This window comes from Passer domesticus, chromosome 1 (assembly GCF_036417665.1).
Source record: "Passer domesticus isolate bPasDom1 chromosome 1, bPasDom1.hap1, whole genome shotgun sequence".
Taxonomy (NCBI): domain Eukaryota; kingdom Metazoa; phylum Chordata; class Aves; order Passeriformes; family Passeridae; genus Passer; species Passer domesticus.
The window spans coordinates 78,713,153-78,735,039 of NC_087474.1; the positions used below are offsets into that span (position 1 = coordinate 78,713,153).

The following is a 21,887-nucleotide window of genomic DNA, read 5'->3' on the forward strand; positions in this document are numbered from 1 at the left end:
TTAACCAAAAACCCCCACCCTGCCCCAGCGGTAAGAGATCCAGGTGTTTTAGACCCATGGAGCAAGCGCATCCCTGCTGCCCAGGGAGGCTCCTCTCTGCCTTCCCACCCTGTGTCTCTATTTACACTCATCTTTTATGAAGTTGTTTCGCTTTTTTTTTTCTTCTTAATTTCAAAGAAACTAACTGCATGGGGAGTTTTCTATGGTTTATCACAATCTTCGTTCTCCATCAGTCCTTGGGATATCCCCAACTATCCTGCCCATATTGGTTTCAGGTGCACAGCCTTTTAAGTGCAGTGGCATGCATCCCGGTGATAAAAGTGTTGGGTCTCATCCCAACACATAATGCTTTTGTTTGCAACAAGCATTATGTGTTGGGATGCACAAAATGCACATAATGCTTTTGTTTGCACTCCCCTGCACATAACGCTTTTGTTTGCTTCACCTGAGACAGGTGTTACTGTGCACTGCATAAAGGATAGGCCCATCTAGCACCTTTCAGATAATGTCCAATGAGCCTTGACATCAACCTATGCAAAAAATCAAGAGGAAGCGTTGCAGTGCTGGCCAGAAAAAAAAAAATTATCTAGGGACCCCCTTGGTATCCTCTGAAATACCTTGAAATCTTTTCAAGGCCAACCGCTAATTCATGGCGAGCCAAGTAAGCACCTAGGGTTTCACTATCCAGAAAAATCTCGGGTTTTAGCAAAAACTCCAAACCAGCTACATAGAAGCGGGTATTACAAGAAACAATTTTCAGAAAACTGAAAAATGCACTATTAGTAGCAGCAAAAAGAAACAGACTTCTACAGCACATAGAGTTCTTTCACTATTTCAAAAACAGAAAGTGCAAGAAACATCCCCATGTCAGGAAAGCTGTTTCAGTTTTGTCTTTCATTCTCCACAGTTAGACTAAATTTTTGTTAAAGGACTAGAACCAGGTGAACGGTAAAAACCTCAAGATCTCCTGTGGTGATTATTCTCACCATAAACACCCTCTAAGGACATCTGCTGCAAGATTGTTCTTTACTAAGAGCTGGTGCAGTTGTAAGCCAAAAGCCCACATCTACACAAGAAGCTCAGCAATACCTTGAACAGGCTGCCAAAAACTCCTTTCAGCTCCAGGCAATGAATCAAGGCACTCAGTGGGTGAGACTGGAAGATAAAAGGGGAGGGCAGCTACAAAACTGCTCCAGCCTTGTCACAAGCAAAAGTAACTTCTTCACACCCATGGGCTCTCAGTGCCTGACTCTGCCTGCTGGACACCAAAAGTGAAGCCAAGCACAGAAGAAGCACTCATGGAGCAAGTGGGATGGTTCTTGTGTCAGCCAGAACCTGGAGACCCCTGCACACAGGCACAGGAGGGGTTGGACATGGCAGGTGCTCTGTTTGCCTAAGCAGCTGCCTTATTGCTGCCAAGCCCAAGATCAAGATCACACAAGAGGGTGCAGGCACAGCTGAAAGAGACAATGAGTGCAAAAGGAGTCAACTTGTTCTAGGGAAATATAAATGTATTGTGTGATGGCACCTATGCAGCCAAGACATCTCCTCCTTAGGGACAGCAAAACCTGCCACAGAACAAAATGCTGGAAGTTTTGTTGTGCCGGATGAAGAAGAGGAAAGGATGATCAGCAGTGAATTCTGGAACAATCATAGCACAGCAATTCATCATCACTGCTGCTGTGGCAGCAGCTGCTTCAGTGCCTTCTTCATTGACTTCCACAAAGGATTTGTGAACCACTTCAGAGAGCACCAGTTCATTACCAGGTGAGATTCCTGAGAAGTCTGCCTTGCCCATCTCAAATGCATCAGGCATTCCCATGCTGCTCAGAATTGGTTTCAGATCATAATTTTCTTCCAGTTTAAATCTGGGTAAAGACACCCTCAGTTTTGTAGACCTCATCCTTTTAGGACTGATCCAACCCATCAGCTTCTCATACGTAAGTTCTCTTTCCAGCTGAAGAAAAATCACAAATTTATTTATTTACAGTGAGAATTTAGCCAGTTACAGAGCCAAAAAGCACATAACATGCATCATTATTTCCCCAGAGTTTATAATGGAGATTAATAGATTTTTTCCTTTTTATTTTCAATATGGGGAGGAAATGCAACAAAACTTTTGGAATAAATTCCTTGTCCACAGTGCCAAAGAGCCCAAACTTGTATCCCACCCTCAGCACAAAAGAGATCCTGCCCTTTCCTGTGAGCCCCTTTCCAGCCAGTGAGCCACACACCACCTGCCAGCTGCCCAGCACAGAACACCTACTGGACAGGCCACAGGACTCCCAAAGAGCCCACCCAAAGTCCCCCGCTCCACATTCCATCGTCACCATACTGTGCCTTCCCCACAACCACAGCTGACCTCTGCTCCTGAGCAGGGCCAGCTCTTCTTCCAGAGCCTCTGGCCAAGGGAGCAGCACACAGCCTGAGCAGCACTGACACAGCAGGGGCTGTCACTCTGGGGACAGGGACGAGAGGGACATTTCTGATGGCCTTGAGCACCAGAGTCACAGTTGCTCTGCAACTGAACTGCAGCTCTCTGTGCAATTCAGACTTTCTTCCCTGGAGGGATTCAGCATGGCTTTGCACTCAGTTCAACTACTTACTCTTTCCAGGCCTGTGGATCCATCCTGGATTGCATCAGGGAGCAGGATGATCATGCTCAGTTCATTACCGACATAGGGGAGCTCAAGGATTTTGGTCTGGAAGTCCCCAATGTAGGTCATGTTAAAATTGGCCTCCTTGAACATCATCTGCACCGGTCTGGTTTCATTCTAGACATCAAGAGATGCCAACAGTTAGTGCTGAGCTTCTCTGCTGGTCTCACACTACAAAGCAGGCAGCAAGTTACTCATGGCCTTTTAGGATTTCACATTTAAGACAAGAGAGAACTGATCACACACTGATCTGCAGCAGCCCTACCACTACCTTTTGGAAAGCACAAGGTGAAACCTGGCCATGTGCAGCAGCAATGCACAATATTGCACCACAACTCAAAAGGAGATTATTCATAAGCCCTGTATCCTTTTGGTGTTGCATCTTGAAACGTGGTTCTTATCTTACAGAGCTGCAGGGAATTAAAAATGCAACGGCGTCACTGGATTCTCCTGCCAGGTTTTTAACACATTCCAAGAGGGAGAGAGCAAAGTGGCAGGAACTGAGTCAGTCCAGCAGTCTCTGCAATACAGTCAGAGGTGGTCTGGGGTAAGCATCAACATTCCCTTATTTAAAAGTTATATCAGCACTCTCAAATATTCTTGGATTTATTTCACCACTACAGGGAGGGGCACTTTCCAGACAGGCATGAGAGCTCCAATTTTCCTCTATGGCTGCTTCAAGCAGGTGAGTTAAGGAAGGCACATCACCAGGTCCTGTTCATGACTGCTGGAGGCCAACCCAGAGCTGCAGGGGATCCTGAGGGGTAGCCATGGCCTGCCCATGCCAGGGGCCAAGTCCTCCTCAAGAGCAATTCTAAAAACAAGACTGCAGAGAACACAGGTCCTCAAAGGAAATTTGTTTTCCATTACTTTTTGGATGTTTTCCATTTATTTTCTTGGATTGGCTCAGGGACAGGAATGCAGCAAGAAAGCTCTGACTGAAGAAAACTTAAATTCACAATCTTCCTCAGCTGTCGTTGTGCTGTATGAAAGGTTCTAGTAATTATGTGAAAGTTCAGAGAAACTCTGCAAAGAGAGACTGCCAGTGACAGGGAGGGGACATAAGGAATCTCACACAGGCCACCCAAGGCAACGCTGCTTGAAAGATCCAATTTCCTCTTAAATGTGGTCATTTCAGACAATATCCACCTAACAGTGTATTGTCAGAAGTTTAGCACATCATACCTTATTAATGTGGAATGGCCTCTCTCTGGTACTCTGTTTGTTGAACTGCTCTTCCCAGTTGCCTTTGAAATAGATGGCATTCACCAACACAAGCCTGGTCAGGGAATTCAGAATCCCCTCTGCCAACAGGTTCTGAATTTTACCTTTATCATAAAAAGAATAAAAACACATTAATTGAAAAGTTGACATGGAACTAATTATTATCCAAGATTGTATCAAGTCTGCATTTAATAAACAATAGAGAAGAGAAGAGAATGATGCACCAGGCACAGCAATAGCTCAGCATCTGCGTGGTTTGAATTCACCGTCCCATAGCCAGGGATTGTACCCAAACAATGGCTGCCATTAAACACAACTGGGCACTTGGCAAAGCACTCACCTTCAGTCCTTTCCTCCACCCAGCCATTGATTTGTTTTCTGGCATCCTCCCAAGCATGCAGGAAGTCCATCTGTTCCAGGCCAGCATGGTAGGATTTCTGACTGGACTCTATAAATGACTAACAGGGACGTTCACAAGAGATTTTCAGCAAGAGATTTACTCTCATTCAGACAAAGATGATCCTTACATTCTCCAATGAATGCTGCCTGCTTTCCTTCCCCAGGTTCATATAGTGCTATAAAGGTTCTAGCTGACATATTCCTACTAGGATTTATTACACTTTTTTGAACGAAGAATCAATATTGTTATGGCATTTGCACAGTAGTACAAACTTCTACACTTCACTGACTATAATGAGAGGTGATTTTCCTTGTATTATTTTGTGTTTCTGGGACCAGATGTATGATTTTGTGAGCTTCTTGATAAGACCTTTGCTAAGAGATACATCAACCATTTGTCCCACAGCCAAATAGATGAAGGGATCACAGAATCCTCAAGAGTAGAGACTGATGGATTTTACCCTGATTAGCATCATTTCCCCACTCAGTACACAAATTATTTAAAAGGAGATTCCCCACCAAGTTCAGACACCAGGCTTGGGCAGAATCTACTGCATTCCTGGCTCTCAGCACAGAAACATTGGGCAGCAGACCCCAAAGCCTGCCTTGACCTCCAGAGGAAAGAGGTAGCAAGTGCTTTATCCTAACAATCACAACAAATTTAATGGCAACTTACTGGAAGAAACTCAAAGGTCTTTTCTCCATAGAGCCGGTTTGCAGTCCTCAGGATGTATTTGGTGTTTGGATCATTGATTTCAGAGAGAAGGGATTGATACCCATTGTGAGCATCCTGGGTGTTCTTCAGAGAAAGCACCTGCACAAAGACAACATCCACAGCAGTGTTCTTAACTTCTCTAAACACACTTGTGACCAGTTTTATATTAAAATGACATTTAAGTTAAATATTGTGATGGGAAGCTAAAAAATTTTTTCACCACACCTCCCATCTGGAGCTTATAATGCAAATAACATCTGATGTACCCCTCAAGATGTTGCACAAGCCATAAATTAGGGAGCAGCAGAGTCAGCAGTGCTGATTTCCCTACCCTCAAGGCAAGCCCTACAGGATCACAGAACGGCTCAGGTGGGAAGGGATCTGTGGGGACAATCTGCTACAAAGCCCTGTCCAAGCAGGACACCTAGAGCTGGTAGCTCAGACTGTGTTCAGATGGATTCTGGGTATCTGCAACAACATAGCTTTTGGAGAAATTTTTATAAAGTACATGGAAACAAGATCTGAGTTCATACTCCTCTTCCACTTGGCAGTGGAAGCAAACATCCAAAGCAAAAGGACCGGTCCTGCACTCAATATTGTCACTTCCTACATAAAACACGTACCGAGAGATATTTGCCACATGAGCAAAATTTTAAAAAAGGAATAAATCAAGTTGCAGTTACCTGCTTGAAATGTAGACTGTGGCATTTTTATGATATTTTTAATGTGTCTGACTTCCTTTCTGAGCATGTAAGATATGATTTTATTGCCCAAGCAATGAAGGAAAAAAAAATAATTGATGTAGCCACCAACTGATCAATAAAAACACTCCAGGCACATCCTAATTACAGATTAAAGAAGATTAGTCTCAAAAAACACAAAAAACCCCACACAAGAAAAGGCAAGAAACTCTTCATTTTGTAATGAAGGAACATCCCCTTTCAAAAACAATGAAAATTTATTATTCTTGAACACACAGAAGAGGAACTGCTCTGCTGTCTCACACCACAGTGACAAAGTTTAGCACATGTGCATGCCACACCCTGGAAGACAACTCTGTTCCTCATATGATCCCATCAAAAGCCATTCGTTTTAACTTTATTCTGACCTACCTTGCTTATCTGGGCTTCAGTGCCACCTCTTGAACCCAGCAATACCATAGACAAAGCAGAAGAAATACTAAATGGTGAAAAGAACACATTCTGCCCACTCTTCTTCTCACACAGCTTTCTTAACAGCTCCACAGCAAAAGTGCTGTTTGCTGCACAGAGGCTTTCCATGCTTCCGAGCCTGCGACATAAAACACAGAACAAGAATGATCAAATTTATTTGAATACAAAACAGTTGTTTCCCCCTTCTACACTTCCCAGCACAAACTGGGCAGCAAAGGTTGGAAAATTATCAGCTCGCTGGAGACTGATTTGTGCCACAATCACCTGAGATCCCACACTACACATTGGAATTATTCTACCACTTTCTGCTCTGCTTCTAAATTGCAATCACATCCATATACAGTGTGACATCTTTTGAGTGATCAGGCACAACAGCATTTCGGTGAAGACTTCCTGAAAGAACTTTCCCTTGACTTCACAGAGAAACAAAATTCCCTTTATTGGACCACCAGAGCCAAAGTTAGACATCTGAACAGCACAATTACCAACTCTTACCTTCTGTAAGTCTACAGACCTTCAGTGATACCTGCAGCTTGCTTCTACGTGTGCACGATGGGTTTTAAACCTGCCAGCCAGGCTGGGAGAAGCTAGCAGAAGGAGTTTGCCTAAACAAGAATTTCATTTTCTCTGAAGCATTCTCTTTCCAAAAAATTAAAAAACTACCCGCCACAATCAGACCGAAAAGAACCAGAATAAGAACTCCAAACAAACTAAAAACATCCACAACACCAAGCAAGTATAAGGCACATTATAATACCATATTTCTTCCCCACATTATCTACAACCTTCCTTATCACTCCAAGTTAATGGCACTATACAGAAAAGAAAAATTCGTTGCAATATAACGGGAAATTGCAAGGATTTATGCAGCCAAACTCACGTTAGAGTTCTTCAGAGTCACAGACCTTGCACAAATTTCACTCACAGAGCGCCTTTCCCCACACTTCTTCAAGCAGAACTGTGAGGTTTGCTGCTTCCTTTCAGACCCAAAAGCGGGGAGGAGTTCGCATCAGAATTTGGGGACTTCCTGCTCTGCCCTCCCACACAAACTCCAGCTATCACTGTCATCTCTCTGCGGCGCACACACCATCGGCACGGCAGCTCTGCCATGGACTTTTATCAAGCTCGGTGCTAAGGAAGACGCCAGCAGCTCCCGAGCCCACCTCAGGACCGATGTCCCGGCGGTGCCTTCACTTTCCCTTCCCTGCAGCGCCCGTGCGAGCCTCGCAGCCAGAGCCCTTTCCAGCGCGCCCCGCGCTGCCCGAGGGCGCTGCGCTCTCGGGAGCCGAGGCGGCATTTCCGCGCTTCCCCCCGGGGCCGCCCCAGTGCCGGGGATGCCCCGGGGCGGGGACAGGGCGGAGGCTGCCCCGGGCCCCTCCCGCCCCCGCAGCCCCAGCGCAGCCGAGGCCGCTCGGCCGCGTCCCGGCCCGGCCGGCGACAGCCGGGACACAGCGCCCGCCTGGGCCGGGCAGCGACAGCGAGCCCCGCCGGGCCTGCCGCAAGGCTCCTCCTCCTCACACAGCCCCACAAATACGTGTAAAATTAGCCCTGAAAAGGAGAAAAACACCCATGCAGCGCTTATACTTCTTTTATTATTCCAGGAACAGGACACACAAACACATCCCAGTAGAAGTAAAGCTGTTGCATCTCTGTCTTCGGTATACCACAGATCAACTGTGGTTTCTAAGAGAATATTATTATGATAAACATATAACAGTAGTGTTATAAATGAGAAGCTTGACTAGGCCAATATTCAAGCAGGAAACAATTTATTAGTTAATAAGGTAAAGTATGAGTAATACAGCACTGAAAACAGTGGGGAAGTTTTCCCTCCAACTACACATCGATTATTGAGGCTTACAGGTATTTGTAGGGGTACTTGTAGGCTTTCTCAGCCTTTTCTATTCCCAATTTTTACATCACAATTCTATACACTATTGTGATTTAGTTTTTCTCAGGACGTATCCCAGAAAGGAGTATCCCCAGACGGTGGGGTCCAGCTTCCGAAAGAAGAAAGAAGTCTCCCAGCTGGTGAGGTCCAGATTCCAGATGTGGGTCCACCTTTTAACTGCAAGGACTAGAAATATCATAACAGTGATGGCCAGCTTCCCTTGGTCAAACCTATCAATCCTTGAGTTGATGTTCATCTTCCTTTCTCAAGCTGCTTTTCACTGTTTTGTTAAGGCGTCAAGATAAGCACCTTTCCTTTTTATGTATTCTAAAGCTATAGTTTCAAAGATCCTTACTACAAGCAATATTCTAAAGTTATACTTCAAAAGGTTATTACTGCAAAACTCTTTAAGGCTTAGCTAGAAGCAGAAAGTACCTGTCAAACAGCAACATCCTTAAAGCTTTAGTTCAAATGCTCCTAAATCAACTTAAGACATATAAATTGTGAACAAAGGATAGGTTCAAAGGCCTTCTTCCATGTTATTTATTTACTTCCTCAGTTATTTATTAGAATTTGTCTTTACTACTGCCCCATGGTTGGTTTCCACGCATATCACAAATACACACATTGCCTGTATGTACCTGACACAAAACAGAGCTTTGTATTTCACACAGTGACATTAGGTACAAAAAGATATTTTCTCATTCTTGCCTAAGAGCAGGTCCAGTTGTTGGCCAAAAGCCCACATCTACACAAGAAGCTCAGCAATACCTGGAACAGGCTGCCAAAAACTCCTTTCAGCTCCAGGCAATGAATCAAGGCACTCAGTGGGTGAGACTGGAAGGTAAAAGGGGAGGGCAGCTACAAAAGTGCTCCAGCCTTGTCACAAGCAAAAGTAACTTCTTCACTCCCATGGGCTCTCAGTGCCTGACTCTGCCTGCTGGACACCAAAAGTGAAGCCAAGCACAGAAGAAGTGTTGCAAGAGCAAGTGGGATGATCCTTGTGTCAGCCAGAACCTGGAGACCTCTGCACACAGGTACAGGAGGGGTTGGACATGGCAGGTGCTCTGTTTGTCTAAGCAGCTCCCTTATTGCTGCCAAGCCCAAGATCAAGATCACAGAAGAGGGTGCAGGCACAGCTGAAAGAGACAATGAGTGCAAAAGGAGTCAACTTGTTCTAGGGAAATATAAATTCATTGTGAGATGGCACCTATGCAGCCAAGACATCTCCTCCTTAGGGACAGCAAAATCTGCCACAGAACAAAATACTGGAAGTTTTGTTGTGCTGGATGAGGAAGAGGAAAGGATGATCAGCAGTGAATTCTGGAACAATCATAGCACAGCCCTCCACAATCATGGCAGCTGTGGCAGCAGCTGCTTCAGTGCCTTCTTCATTGACTTCCACAAAGGATTTGTGAACCACTTCAGAGAGCACCAGCTCATTACCAGGTGAGATTCCTGAGAAGTCAGCCTTGCCCATCTCAAATGCATCAGGCATTCCCATGCTGCTCAGAAGTGGTTTCAGATCATAATTTTCTTCCAGTTTAAATCTGGGTAAAGACACCATCACTTCTGTAGACGTCATCATTTTAGGACTGATCCAATCCATCAGCTTCTCATACGTAAGTTCTCTTTCAAGCTTAACAAACAAAAATGACAAATTTACTAAAGTGCAAGGAGAATATAGCCAGTTATACAGCCAAAAAGCACATAACATGCATCACTATTTCCCCAGATATTATAATGGAGATCAATGGGTTTTTTTCCTTTTTATTTTCAATATGGGGAGGAAATGCAACAAAACTTTTGGAATAAATTCCTTGTCCACAGTGCCAAAGACATCAAACTTGTATCCTACCCTCAGCACAAAAGAGATCCTGCCCTTTCCTGTGAGCCTCTGTCCAGCCAGTGAGCCACACACCACCTGCCAGCTCCCAGCACAGAACACCTATTGGACAGGCCACAGGACTTCCCAAGAGCCCACCCAAAGTCCCCCTCTCCACATTCCATCGTCACCATACTGTGCCTTCCCCACAACCACAGCTGACCTCTGCTCCTGAGCAGGGCCAGCTCTTCTTCCAGAGCCTCTGGCCAAGGGAGCAGCACACAGCCTGAGCAGCACTGACACAGCAGGGGCTGTCACTCTGGGGACAGGGACGAGAGGGACATTTCTGATGGCCTTGAGCACCAGAGACACAATTGCTCTGCAACTGAACTGCAGCTCTCTGTGCAATTCAGACTTTCTTCCCTGGAGGGATTCAGCATTCAGTCTTTGCACTCAGCTCAACTACTTACTCTTTCCAGGCCTGTGGATCCATCCTGGATTGCATCAGGGAGCAGGATGATCATGCTCAGTTCATTACCCACATAGGGGAGCTCAAGGATTTTGGTCTGGAAGTCCCCAATGTAGGTCATGTTAAAATTGGCCTCCTTGAACATCATCTGCACCGGTCTGGTTTCATTCTAGACATCAAGAGATGCCAACAGTTAGTGCTGAGCTTCTCTGCTGGTCTCACACTACGAAGCAGGCAGCAAGTTACTCATGGCCTTTTAGGATTTCACATTTAAGACAAGAGAGAACTGATCTCACACTGATCTACAGCAGCCCTACCACTACCTTTTGGAAAGCACAATGTGAAACCTGGCCATGTGCAGCAGCAATGCACAATATTGCACCACAACTCAGAAGGAGATTATTCATAAGCCCTGTATCCTTTTGGTGTTGCATCTTGAAACGTGGTTCTTATCTTACAGAGCTGCAGGGAATTAAAAATGCAACGGCGTCACTGGATTCTCCTGCCAGGTTTTTAACACATTCCAACAGGGAGAGAGCAAAGTGGCAGGAACTGAGTCAGTCCAGCAGTCTCTGCAGTATAGTCAGAGGTGGTCTGGGGTAAGCATCAACATTCCCTTATTTAAAAGTTATATCAGCACTCTCAAATATTGTTGGATTTATTTCACCACTACAGGGAGGGGCACTTTCCAGACAGGCATGAGAGCTCCAATTTTCCTCTATGGCTGCTTCAAGCAGGTGAGTTAAGGAAGGCACATCACCAGGTCTTGTTCATGACTGCTGGAGGCCAACCCAGAGCTGCAGGGAATCCTGAGGGGTAGCCATGGCCTGCCCATGCCAGGTGCCAAGTCCTCCTCAAGAGCAATTCTAAAAACAAGACTGCAGAGAACACAGGTCCTCAAAGGAAATTTTGTTTTCCATTACTTTTTGGATGTTTTCCATTTCGTTTTGGATTGGCTCAGGGGCAGGAATGCAGCAAGAAAGCTCTGACTGAAGAAGACTTAAATTCACAATCTTCCTCAGCTGTCGTTGTGCTATATGAAAGGTTCTAGTAATTATGTGAAAGTTCAGAGAAACTCAGCAAAGAGAGACTTCCAGTGAAAGGGAGGGGGCATAAGGAATCTCACACAGGCCACCCAAGGCAACGCTCCTTGAAAGATCCAATTTCCTCTTAAATGTGGTCATTTCAGACAATATCCACCTAACAGTGTATCTTTAGAATTTTAGCACATCATACCTTATTAATGTGGAATGGCCTCTCTCTGGTACTCTGTTTGTTGAACTGCTCTTCCCAGTTGCCTTTGAAATAGATGGCATTCACCAACACAAGCCTGGTCAGGGAATTCAGAATCCCCTCTGCCAACAGGTTCTGAATTTTACCTTTATCATACAAAGAAAAAAAACACATTAATTGAAAAGTTGACATGGAATTAATTATTATCCAAGATTGCATCAAGTCTGCATTTAATAAACAATAGAGAAGAGAATTATGCACCAGGCACAGCAATAACTCAGCATCTGAGTGGTTTGAATTCACAATCCCATAGCCAGGGATTTTACCCAAACAATGGCTGCCATTAAACACAACTGGGCACTTGGCAAAGCACTCACCTTCAGTCCTTTCCTCCACCCAGCCATTGATTTGCTTTCTGGCATCCTCCCAAGCATGCAGGAAGTCCATCTGTTCCAGGCCAGCATGGTAGGATTTCTGACTGGACTCTATAAATGACTAACAGGGACATTCACAAGAGATTTTCAGCAAGAGATTTACTCTCATTCAGACAGAGATGATCCTTACATTCTCCAAGGAAATCTGCCAGCTTTCCTTCCCCAGCTTCATATGGAGCCATTAGCATTCTTTCTGACAAGTTCCTGTTATGAATAGAAAGCTATCTATTTTTTTTAGGTTGCAGAGTTAAAAACAAGTCAGACCAGTTGCTGTAAGTTAGTTTCACTGCCAAAGAAAAGTTCTTCAATTACCTGTTAATGGCTGGTGATTAACCATTGTCCCCGTGATGCTGGACGCTTGCCAGGGAGGGACACCGGCAACCTCCCAAGTACCAGGAGGATAGGAGTGACATCAGAGCCCGTATGCAGATGAGAAATGCATTGCGCCCCGAATTTTTACAGTTTTTCCCAGGAAAACCCCTAAAATTACGAGCCAACAAGTGACCTGAGTGACGTCTAAGGATGGGAGCATAGTCCCGTACCTGCTTGGATCCTTTTTGCTTCTCACCCTAACCTGAAAAGATGTTGATTAAAGAGACGCCCTGGGGTGTTAGATAAAAAAGTAGGAATCTGCGACTCTTCCGTGAGGACGGAATCCCCAGCTCTGTCTGCAGACCAGTGGACGAAGCTGCATCACTCTCCTTCTCCGTGCCACGCCTGGGAGCAGCGACGGCGTGGACACGACCCGTCGATTTCTCCCCACCTGAGCTGATTCTTCTTAATAAAGGCATTAAAAAGGAGAAAGATCTCCTGCCAATTTATTTCAGCTTGGAGGCTCTTCCGGGATAGCCATGCCTGAAGAGGACACCAGGACTGGGACGGCCGCCCACCCTGGACCTGCAGGACAGCTGGCTATCCGGACCAGAGAAGATCGGCTTGGGACAGTGACACGGAGCAGCGTCGGATAGGTGAGAATATCCGGCGGCGGGAGAGGGAGGCAAGCGAGTGTGTGTGCGTGAGACGAGAGCCGGCAGCTCGGCTCCTCGAAGCGAGTGTGGACCCCTCAGTACCGCGGTTCCACACCCCCGCGAGGGGGCCAGCCGGGAACAGGGGGAAGCGAGTGGAACTGGTGATTGAGGCGCCTCCAAAGGGGTAAAGAGGACCCCCCTCCGGGCGTGCGGAGGAAATAGCTGTGTGAGTGGCACGCACCCCACAGGACCCCCCTCCGGGCGTGCGGAGGAAATAGTTGTGTGAGTGGCACACACCCCAAAGGCCCTGATACAGGTCCTAACGAAGGAAGTTAGGCAATTTAGAATATCAGGCAGTTTTGTCCTGACAAAGGAGGTCAGGCACTCCTCAGAGGCCAGGGTCTCGAGGTTCGGCTGGTTGAGTCTTGGCAAAGGAGGCCAAGGTCTCTCTAAGTCCTGATGAAGGAGGTCAGGCAAACCTCAGAGGCCAGGGCGTCGAGGATTTTTTTTGTTTTGTTTGTTTGTTGAGTCTTGGCAAGAGAAGGCCAAGGTCTCAACAAAGTCCTGACGAAAAGGGTCAGAGATATTGGAGTTTTGGCAGGAGGTCGAGACTTCTTAAATAAGATATATTTCCTTTAGAGAAAAAGGCATCTTTGTGATTTGTTTTGAGGCAGAAAAAAAAAAATGGGAGGGTGCAATAGTAAGAAAAGTGGCCAAAGACTGAAGAATATACCTCCCCACAGTCCCCTAGGTGAACTATTAGAGAAATGGGACTCTGTAGAAGCCACAGAAGGACTAGATAAAGTTAAGATGATTCATTACTGTTCAGAAGTGTGGCCAGAATTAGAAGTGCAAGGAGGATGGCCGTGGTATGGGACAAAAGACAAGCGGATGTGTCAACAGCTGAGTAACTATCTGACGGCTCGAGAAGATACTGATCCCGAGCAATTATTATATGTAGCTTGTTGGTTGAATGCTATAAAGAATGAAGGAGTGCAAATCTGTAAAGTGCAGAGCAAGAAAGAGAGGAATGAAAGAGGGGATGCTGGAGTTAAAGAAATTGGTAAAAGGTGGGACCCCCTAGACTACTTGCCTCCTGACGCCCCTCCACCTGCTCTCCTTCGAGCACCTCAAATAGCAGATCCAGCTCTTCTCCCAGCTGCCATGGGGGCCATTCCCTCACCACCCCCTTCGACTCCTTCAGCTGCTTCTGCTCCACCACTAATACCTACTCCACCTGCTGCATGCTCCACCCCTTCTCCAGCTCCACCTAACATGCACCCAAGCTCTTCTCCCCCTCCTACTGCTGTCCCTCCACCTCCTCCTAACAGGAACAATCTTGTGTCTGAAGATGGGCCATACTGTGGTACCCGATCCAAGACCACCAAGGCAGAGAGACTTTTTCCACTTAGAGAAGTTCCTATGGGAGGAGTAGCAGGAGGTGTTGGTTTTGTAAATGCTCCTCTAACTGCTTCTGAGGTGAGAGGATTCAAGAAGGAGTTAGGGAATTTAGTTGAAGACCCCGTGGGCATTGCTAACCAAGTGGATCAGTTTTTAGGTCCAAATATCTACACTTGGGGGAAGATGAATTCCATTCTAAATATATTATTTTCCCCAGAAGAGTCCCGAATTATTAGGGTTGCAAGCATAACAATTTGGGAAAAAGATAACCGTCCAGGGCCCCAAGTGCCATCAGGTGAAGAAAAATTGCCACTAGTGGATCCCAATTGGAACCCTAACCAGGAGGAAGGGAGGAAAGCCATGATAGAGTACAGGTCTCTGATAATTCGAGGGATCAGAGAATCAGTTCCCAAAGGAACTAATACAAAACTGGCATTTGAGGGTACACAGGAGAAAGATGAAACTCCTGCCACTTGGCTTAATCACCTGAGGCGGAACTTTCAATTGTATTCTAGAACAGACCCAGACACCAAGGAGGGTGAAGTGCTACTAAAAGTCCATTTTGTTACTAAATCTTGGCCTGATATATGGAGAAAACTGGAAAAGATTGAAGATTGGCAAGAAAAAGACATTAATGAGTTATTGAGGGAAGCATTGAAAGTGTATTTAAGGAGAGAAGAAGAAAAAGCACGGGCCAAAGCTACGATCATGGTTTCTATAGCCAGAGAAAGTGTGGGAGCAAACAACTCTTTCCTACAGTCCAAGGCCACAAAAGAGTGGGGGGGTCCACCACCAGCAGCAGGCAAGGATAGGCCTGTCCTGTCAGGGGCAGGAGGCATGGAGAGGCCTCGAGTCCCTTTAAGTGAAAGCTGCTGCTATTACTGTGGAGAAACTGGACCCCCAAACTGTTCAGCCTAAAGTTGTGAAACCTTTGCTAGCTGATCAAGATAGCAAAGGAAGCAGCTTTAGGACCAGGGGATCTGGTAAAAGTTTTTTTTAAGCAGAAACCACACCCAAGTAGGGAAAAAGAAGAGAAGAACCCATATTTCGTGAAATTTAAAGTTACATCAAGGGATATGGGGGAATGGTTAACATCAGACGGACAGGGTTTTTTTAAACAAAGCACTTGCCGGGACAGTGCTAACAGAACTACATAAATTAACCCACTGGGGAGTCCAAGGACTATGTGATTATTTCCTAAGAATAACCTGTGCATAAGCGTATATGACCTAGCAAAAACAATTATAAAAGAGTGTTTAACTTGCCAAAAAGTGAACCAGAATGGAATGGTGAATACCATAGACTCAGACCGAGGTCCACATTTTGTGGCCCAAACATTGCAAATTATAATTAAAGCTTTAAGAATAAAATGGAGGTTATGCTCCGTGGCACCCCCAGAGTTATAGGAGGCTGGAACGGAAGAACAAAACCCTCAAAAATGTAAATTGATCAAAGAAAAATGAATTGGCTAAAGTGTTTGCCCCTAGCGCTCTTGCGCATCAGAACAAGACCCCGGTCTGATATAGGGATTTCACCTTATGAAATGATGTTTGGACTGCCATTCTTGTTAACACCCTATAGCACAGGAGACTATCTGGAAGGAGAAGAAGCTACAAGGAAATATTTAGAAGTAATTGGAAGAACCCTAGAAGGACTTAGAAAAAGAGGATACCTTCCCCAAACCTCCCCTCTTGATACAAAAGCACACGACATCAACCCAGGAGATTGGGTTTTAATAAAATCCTGGAATTACAGACCATTAACGCCTAAATTTGAAGGCCCCTTTCAGGTACTCCTCATCGCTAATTCTGCTGTGCGAACCAGAGAAAAAGGTTGGACTCACATCACGAGAATTAAAGGACCAGTCCCACCCCCAGGCATTGGACAAGATTTGTCAGTGTCTCCCTCTGGTATTGGACCAGATTCTACACCACCCTCACACTCTAACTCAGGACAGGATTCAACCGCATCAGGAGTTAATTCAGCTGAGTATACTATTATAAAAGGACCAAATGACTTAAAGTTGACATTCAAAATGACTGATGAACTGCATAAGAAAAAAGTTTAGAATCATAACATGTCTTGAAGTGTTTTAAGAAATTTGTAAAAGTTAAAAATTGTTAATAAGTAATTCTGGTTAAGTCGTCCCAACTTAGTACCAAAGACCCCAGTTTAATTTTCTCCAGAGTGCTCCCCTAGGAGAGACCAAATTAGCAGGGACAGATCAAGAGAGGTTTGACCAGAGGAGCAAGAGACTCTAAAGGACTTGGAGACTTCTTCTCAGTAAAATCCTCAAGAGGCAAGGCCGGGTGGGCAGGCTGTGCAAGATGACCCATACCGGACTCTTGGGAAGGGTAGTAGTGCTGGCTCTGATTGCTGGTGGTGCTCTGGAGAGCCCAGGAGAGCTGTGCAATGAGTACTACCAACCTCTCTATGAGAAAGAAGTAAGTTCCTTGCTGAGAGTCCACAACAATTGTGTTAACCTCTCCCAAGTGATCCTTTATCAAGAGAATAAGAAAATATATTGGATGGCCCGGAACACTGCCACCTTTAGGCAGCCACTCCTGGGATAGCACCCTGTAGGAGAAGCCTTGTGGTGCTTCGAACGTGATACTACTAAAGCAAGCCTGGTAAATCTGGTCAAAGGAAAAGGTATTTCTAAATATTGGGAGGGCACGACAAAAACTAATATCTTTCAGGAAACCCCTAAACACCTGTTTTGGGTCAATGGTACCACAGCATCCACTGAATTGCCAAGAGACTGGTCTAGTGGTGGCATCATTAGAATTATAAAACAAACTGTCTTTATAATACACAAAGAATCTGGATCAAGTTTAAGAGTTCCTATATATGAAGATTTAAGAAAAGCAAAACTGAAGAAGCAATATATGTTAAACAAAATTTTGAAACTACAATCAGAATTAGAAGTAATATCTAATCAGACCGCATTAGTTCTTAATTGCATTAATGACCAACTCAACCAAACCAAAACAGTAATTTATCAAATCAAATTAATTGTAGCAGTCATTAGAAATACTTTAAATGAAATAAGAAAACTAGCATATTTAAGAAATCAAAGGACTCCTACACTTGATTCCAGTTGGTGGGGTAATCTATGGACTTTCAAAAAAAGTTGGAAAACTATAACCTTCACCGTGTGTACACTTGTTAGTCTGTTCTTATTTCCCGGTTTAACAAAAATAGTGACATCTGCTGTACAGAATAACCTGAGGATCTCTAAAGAAATTAACCTGAAAAAAACAAAAAAGGTAATGAAGTTTGGTAAATACGATCACCAGAGTGCTCAGGAAATTTATAATCAATACAAAAAATATAGGAAATTCTATGTCAATGAGCCAAAAATTATAAATTGATGCAAGCTTAAGATTAAGCCTGATCAAAGAAAAAAAGGAGGGACTGTTATGAATAGAAAGCTATCTATTTTTTTTAGGTTGCAGAGTTAAAAACAAGTCAGACCAGTTGCTGTAAGTTAGTTTCACTGCCAAAGAAAAATTCTTCAATTACCTGTTAATGGTTGGTGATTAACCATTGTCCCCCTGATGCTGGACGCTTGCCAGGGAGGGACACCGGCAACCTCCCAAGTACCAGGAGGATAGGAGTGACATCAGAGCCCGTATGCAGATGAGAAATGCATTGCGCCCCGAATTTTTACAGTTTTTCCCAGGAAAACCCCTAAAATTACGAGCCAACAAGTGACCTGAGTGACGTCTAAGGATGGGAGCATAGTCCCGTACCTGCTTGGATCCTTTTTGCTTCTCACCCTAACCTGAAAAGATGTTGATTAAAGAGACGCCCTGGGGTGTTAGATAAAAAAGTAGGAATCTGCGACTCTTCCGTGAGGACGGAATCCCCAGCTCTGTCTGCAGACCAGTGGACGAAGCTGCATCACTCTCCTTCTCCGTGCCACGCCTGGGAGCAGCGACGGCGTGGACACGACCCGTCGATTTCTCCCCACCTGAGCTGATTCTTCTTAATAAAGGCATTAAAAAGGAGAAAGATCTCCTGCCCATTTATTTCAGTTCGCACTAGGACTTGCAGCACTTCATTGAACAAGCAATCAATATTAGTGATATGGGTTATGCACTGTAGTACAAACTTTACACTTCACTGACTATAATAAGAGGTGATTTTCCTTGTATTTATTTTGTGCTTCTGGGACCAGACATATGATTTTGTAAGCTTCTTTATAAGAGCTTTGCTAAGAGATGCATCAACCATTTGTCCCACAGCCAAATAGATGAAGGGATCACAGAATCCTCAATTTTAGAGACTGATGGATTTTACGTGATTAGCATCATTTCCCCACTCAGAACACAAATTCTTTAAAAGGAGATTCCCCACCAAGTTCAGACACCAGGATCTGGCAGAATCTATTGCACTCCTGGCTCTCAGCACAGAAACATTGGGCAGCAGACCCCAAAGCCTGCCTTGACCTCCTGAGGAAAGAGGTAGCAAGTGCTTTATCCTAACAATCACAACAAATTTAATGGCTACTTACAGGAAGAAACTCAAAGGTCTTTTCTCCATAGAGCCGGTTTGCAGTTCTCAGGATGTAATTGGTGTTTGGATCATTGATTTCAGAGAGAAGGGATTGATACCCATTGTGAGCATCCTGGGCATTCTTCAGAGAAAGCACCTGCACAAAGACAACATCCACAGCAGTGTCCTTAACTTCTCTAAACACACTTGCTACAGCATGATCATTTTTATATTTAAATTACATTTAAGTTAAATATTGTGATTGGAAGCCAAAAGATTTTTCACCACACCTCCCATCTGGAGTTTATCATGCAAGTCATGTCTGATGTACCCAGCAAGATGTTGCACAAGCCATAAATTAGGGAGCAGCAGAGTCAGCAGTGCTGATTTCCCTACCCTCAAGGCAAGCCCTACAGGATCACAGAACGGCTCAGGTGGGAAGGGACCTGTGGGGACAATCTGCTACAAAGCCCTGCCCAAGCAGGGACACCTAGAGCTGGTAGCTCAGGACTGCGTCCAGATGGATTTTGGGTATCTGCAACTATAGCAACCACAGAGGTTTTGGAGAAGTTTTTATAAAGTACATGGAAACAAGATCTGAGGTTATACTCCTCTTCCACTTGGCAGTGAATGCAAACATCCAAAGCAAAAGGACCAGTCCTGCACTCAATATTGTTACTTCCTACATAAAATACATACCAAGAGATATTTGAGCAAATTTTTAAAAAGAATAAATCAAGTTGCAGTTACCAGCTTGAAATGTACACAGTGGGATTTTAAAAATATTTTTTATGTGCGTGGCTTCATTTTCAGAAAGTGTATCATATGATAATAAGCCCAAGCAAGGAAGAGAAAGAAAATAATTTATGTAGTCATCAACTGATCAATAAACACAATTCTAGGTACATCCTAATTACATCTTAAAGAACATCTGCATCAAACACCACAGAAAAACTCGCCCACATGAAATCCAGAAACCTCTTCATTGCATACTGAACAAAGCTCACACTGAAAACCCAAAGAAAACAGGTCCTGTTTACACACACAGAGCAGAGGAAGAGCTCTGCTGTCTCACACCACAGTGACAATCACAGTTTAGCACATGTGCGTGTCACACCCTGGAAGACAACTCTGTTCCTCATATGATCCCATGAAAAGCCATTCGTTTTAACTTTATTCTGACCTACCTTGCTTATCTGGCCTTCAGTGCTACCTCTTGAACCCAGCAAAACCATAGACAAAGCAGAAGAAATACTAAATGGTGAAAAGAACACATTCTGCCCACTCTTCTTCCCACACAGCTTTCTTAACAGCTCCACAGCAAAAGTGCTGTTTGCTGCACAGAGGCTTTCCATGCTTCCAAGCCTGGGACATAAAACAAAGAACAGGAATAATCAAATTTATTTGAATACAAAACAGTTGATTCTCCCTTTTACACTTCCCAGCATTAACTGGGCAGCAAAGGCTGGAAAATTATCAGCTCGCTGGAGACTGATTTGGTGCCACAAGCACCTGAGATCCCACACTACATATTTGAATTATTCTACCAGTTTCTGCTCTGCTTCTAAATTTCAGTCCCATCCATATACAGTGCGACATCTTTTGAGATGATCAGGCACAACAGGACATACAGAAAGAAGTTTCTCTTCACTTCACCCACAAAATTATTCCCCTTTATTGGACCACCAGAGCCAGAGTTGCAGTTCTGAACAGCACAATTACCATCTCTTACCTTCTCTAAGTCGACAGACCTTCAGTGATAGCTGCAGCTTGCTTCTACATGTGCACGATGGGTTTTAAACCTGCCAGCCTGGCTGGGAGAAGTCAGCTGAAGGACTTTACTTAAAAGCAAGAAAAGTGGCAAGAGTTCAATTGTCACTGAAACATTCTTTTACCATAAAATAAAAAAAAACCCCACTCCACAAACAAATTTTAAAAAAACCACAATAAGAAACCCCAAACAGAAATCTTCAACCATACTAAGCAAATATAAGTCATATTAAATTAGGATATTTCTTTGCCACATTACCAACAACTTATTGTAGCAGGCACAGGGCCTGCAAGGCCCTGGAGGTCAGAGGCCTGAGCTAGGAAATACCAAAGTCAGCATGACTAAGGGTTTAGAAGCCCCCCTCTTCCGCCTTCGGACCCTGTTATCTCTCTGTAGATCCATAGGCCACTTTTTCCCCTGACCCTTACTATTGGACAGTTTTCAATCCCCCTATAAGGTATAAAAACCCCTAACTCTGCCCGGTTCGGCAGAGGAGAGCTGTCCCTGGAACCTTCGCGGGGACCCCAATAAAGAACCCTGCGGAACCCATACAGCGCTGCTCCTCTCTCTCTCTGCGTCTGCTGCGGCTATACCCAGGGTGACGGCCCCAGGCATGCTGAAAGAGCTGAAATCACTAAAGAGCTGAGCTGCAAATCACTATAGCTGCCTGGACTGCCTGAACCCCCGCTGGGCGATCCTGGACCCCTCGTTGAGCTATCCTGGACAACCGGCCTCCCCGCTGGGCTTCTGCCCCGGGGGGCCATAGCTGGCGGCCCGAACAGAGCCGACGCCCGAACAGCGGGGGGCCCCTGGGCCGACATCTGAACCGCCGTGATAGCCTGGCCGCGGAACTGAATGCCGGACCTGGCATTCCAGAGGAGCAGCATTTCCTCGTGAAATTGTCACTGCCTCCGCTCGCCAGAGATCCTGGAAGGAGAAGCTCTCCGTTTTAGAAGGACTCTCCTGGACAGGAGGTCAGCCGACCCGCACGCCGACACCTGAGCACGCGAGTGTTCGCGGAGGCTGACGAGCAGACGACCCCCAGCAGAACTTTGACCCACAACAGGCTGAAAAAGTGTAAGTTTAACACAGCCTCTCTTGCGCGCAAAAATATTTTTCCTTGGGTCCTTTTTTTTTTGGGTTTTTTCTTTTTTTTCTCTTTTTTCTGCTGGCGGGAACTGAAAAATGGGATCAAAGCTTAGTAAACGATCCCAGAACGAGAGAGATT

At 45.0% G+C, this 21,887-nt stretch overlaps 2 protein-coding genes across 10 annotated transcripts; both read right to left on the reverse strand.

Annotated features, from left to right (window-relative positions):
* Nucleotides 1–816: 816 nt before the first annotated feature.
* On the reverse strand, nt 817–20,663 carry LOC135304074 (serpin B6-like). 9 transcript variants are annotated; one of them, XM_064426369.1, is made up of 8 exons: nt 7,331–7,413; nt 6,682–6,772; nt 6,108–6,285; nt 4,957–5,094; nt 4,222–4,339; nt 3,843–3,985; nt 2,607–2,774; nt 817–1,957 (listed from the first exon to the last, which is right to left on the reverse strand). In XM_064426369.1, the coding sequence occupies exons 3-8, from the start codon at nt 6,273–6,275 to the stop codon at nt 1,553–1,555; spliced, it is 1,140 nt and encodes a 379-aa protein (XP_064282439.1). In that variant the 5' UTR covers nt 6,276–6,285; nt 6,682–6,772; nt 7,331–7,413; the 3' UTR covers nt 817–1,552. The 9 variants fall into 9 exon arrangements, with proteins under 9 accessions (XP_064282439.1, XP_064282422.1, XP_064282437.1 ...); XM_064426352.1 differs by having other exon boundaries at nt 6,663–6,772; nt 7,331–7,412; XM_064426367.1 differs by lacking the exon at nt 7,331–7,413 and adding an exon at nt 7,048–7,307.
* On the reverse strand, nt 7,738–20,724 carry LOC135304295 (serpin B6-like). The gene is made up of 7 exons (XM_064426558.1): nt 20,621–20,724; nt 20,076–20,253; nt 18,908–19,045; nt 11,963–12,080; nt 11,589–11,731; nt 10,354–10,521; nt 7,738–9,697 (listed from the first exon to the last, which is right to left on the reverse strand). Exons 2-7 carry the CDS (start codon nt 20,241–20,243, stop codon nt 9,293–9,295), a joined length of 1,140 nt encoding a protein of 379 aa, XP_064282628.1. The 5' UTR covers nt 20,244–20,253; nt 20,621–20,724; the 3' UTR covers nt 7,738–9,292.
* Between the last annotated feature and the right edge of the window lie 1,163 nt (nt 20,725–21,887).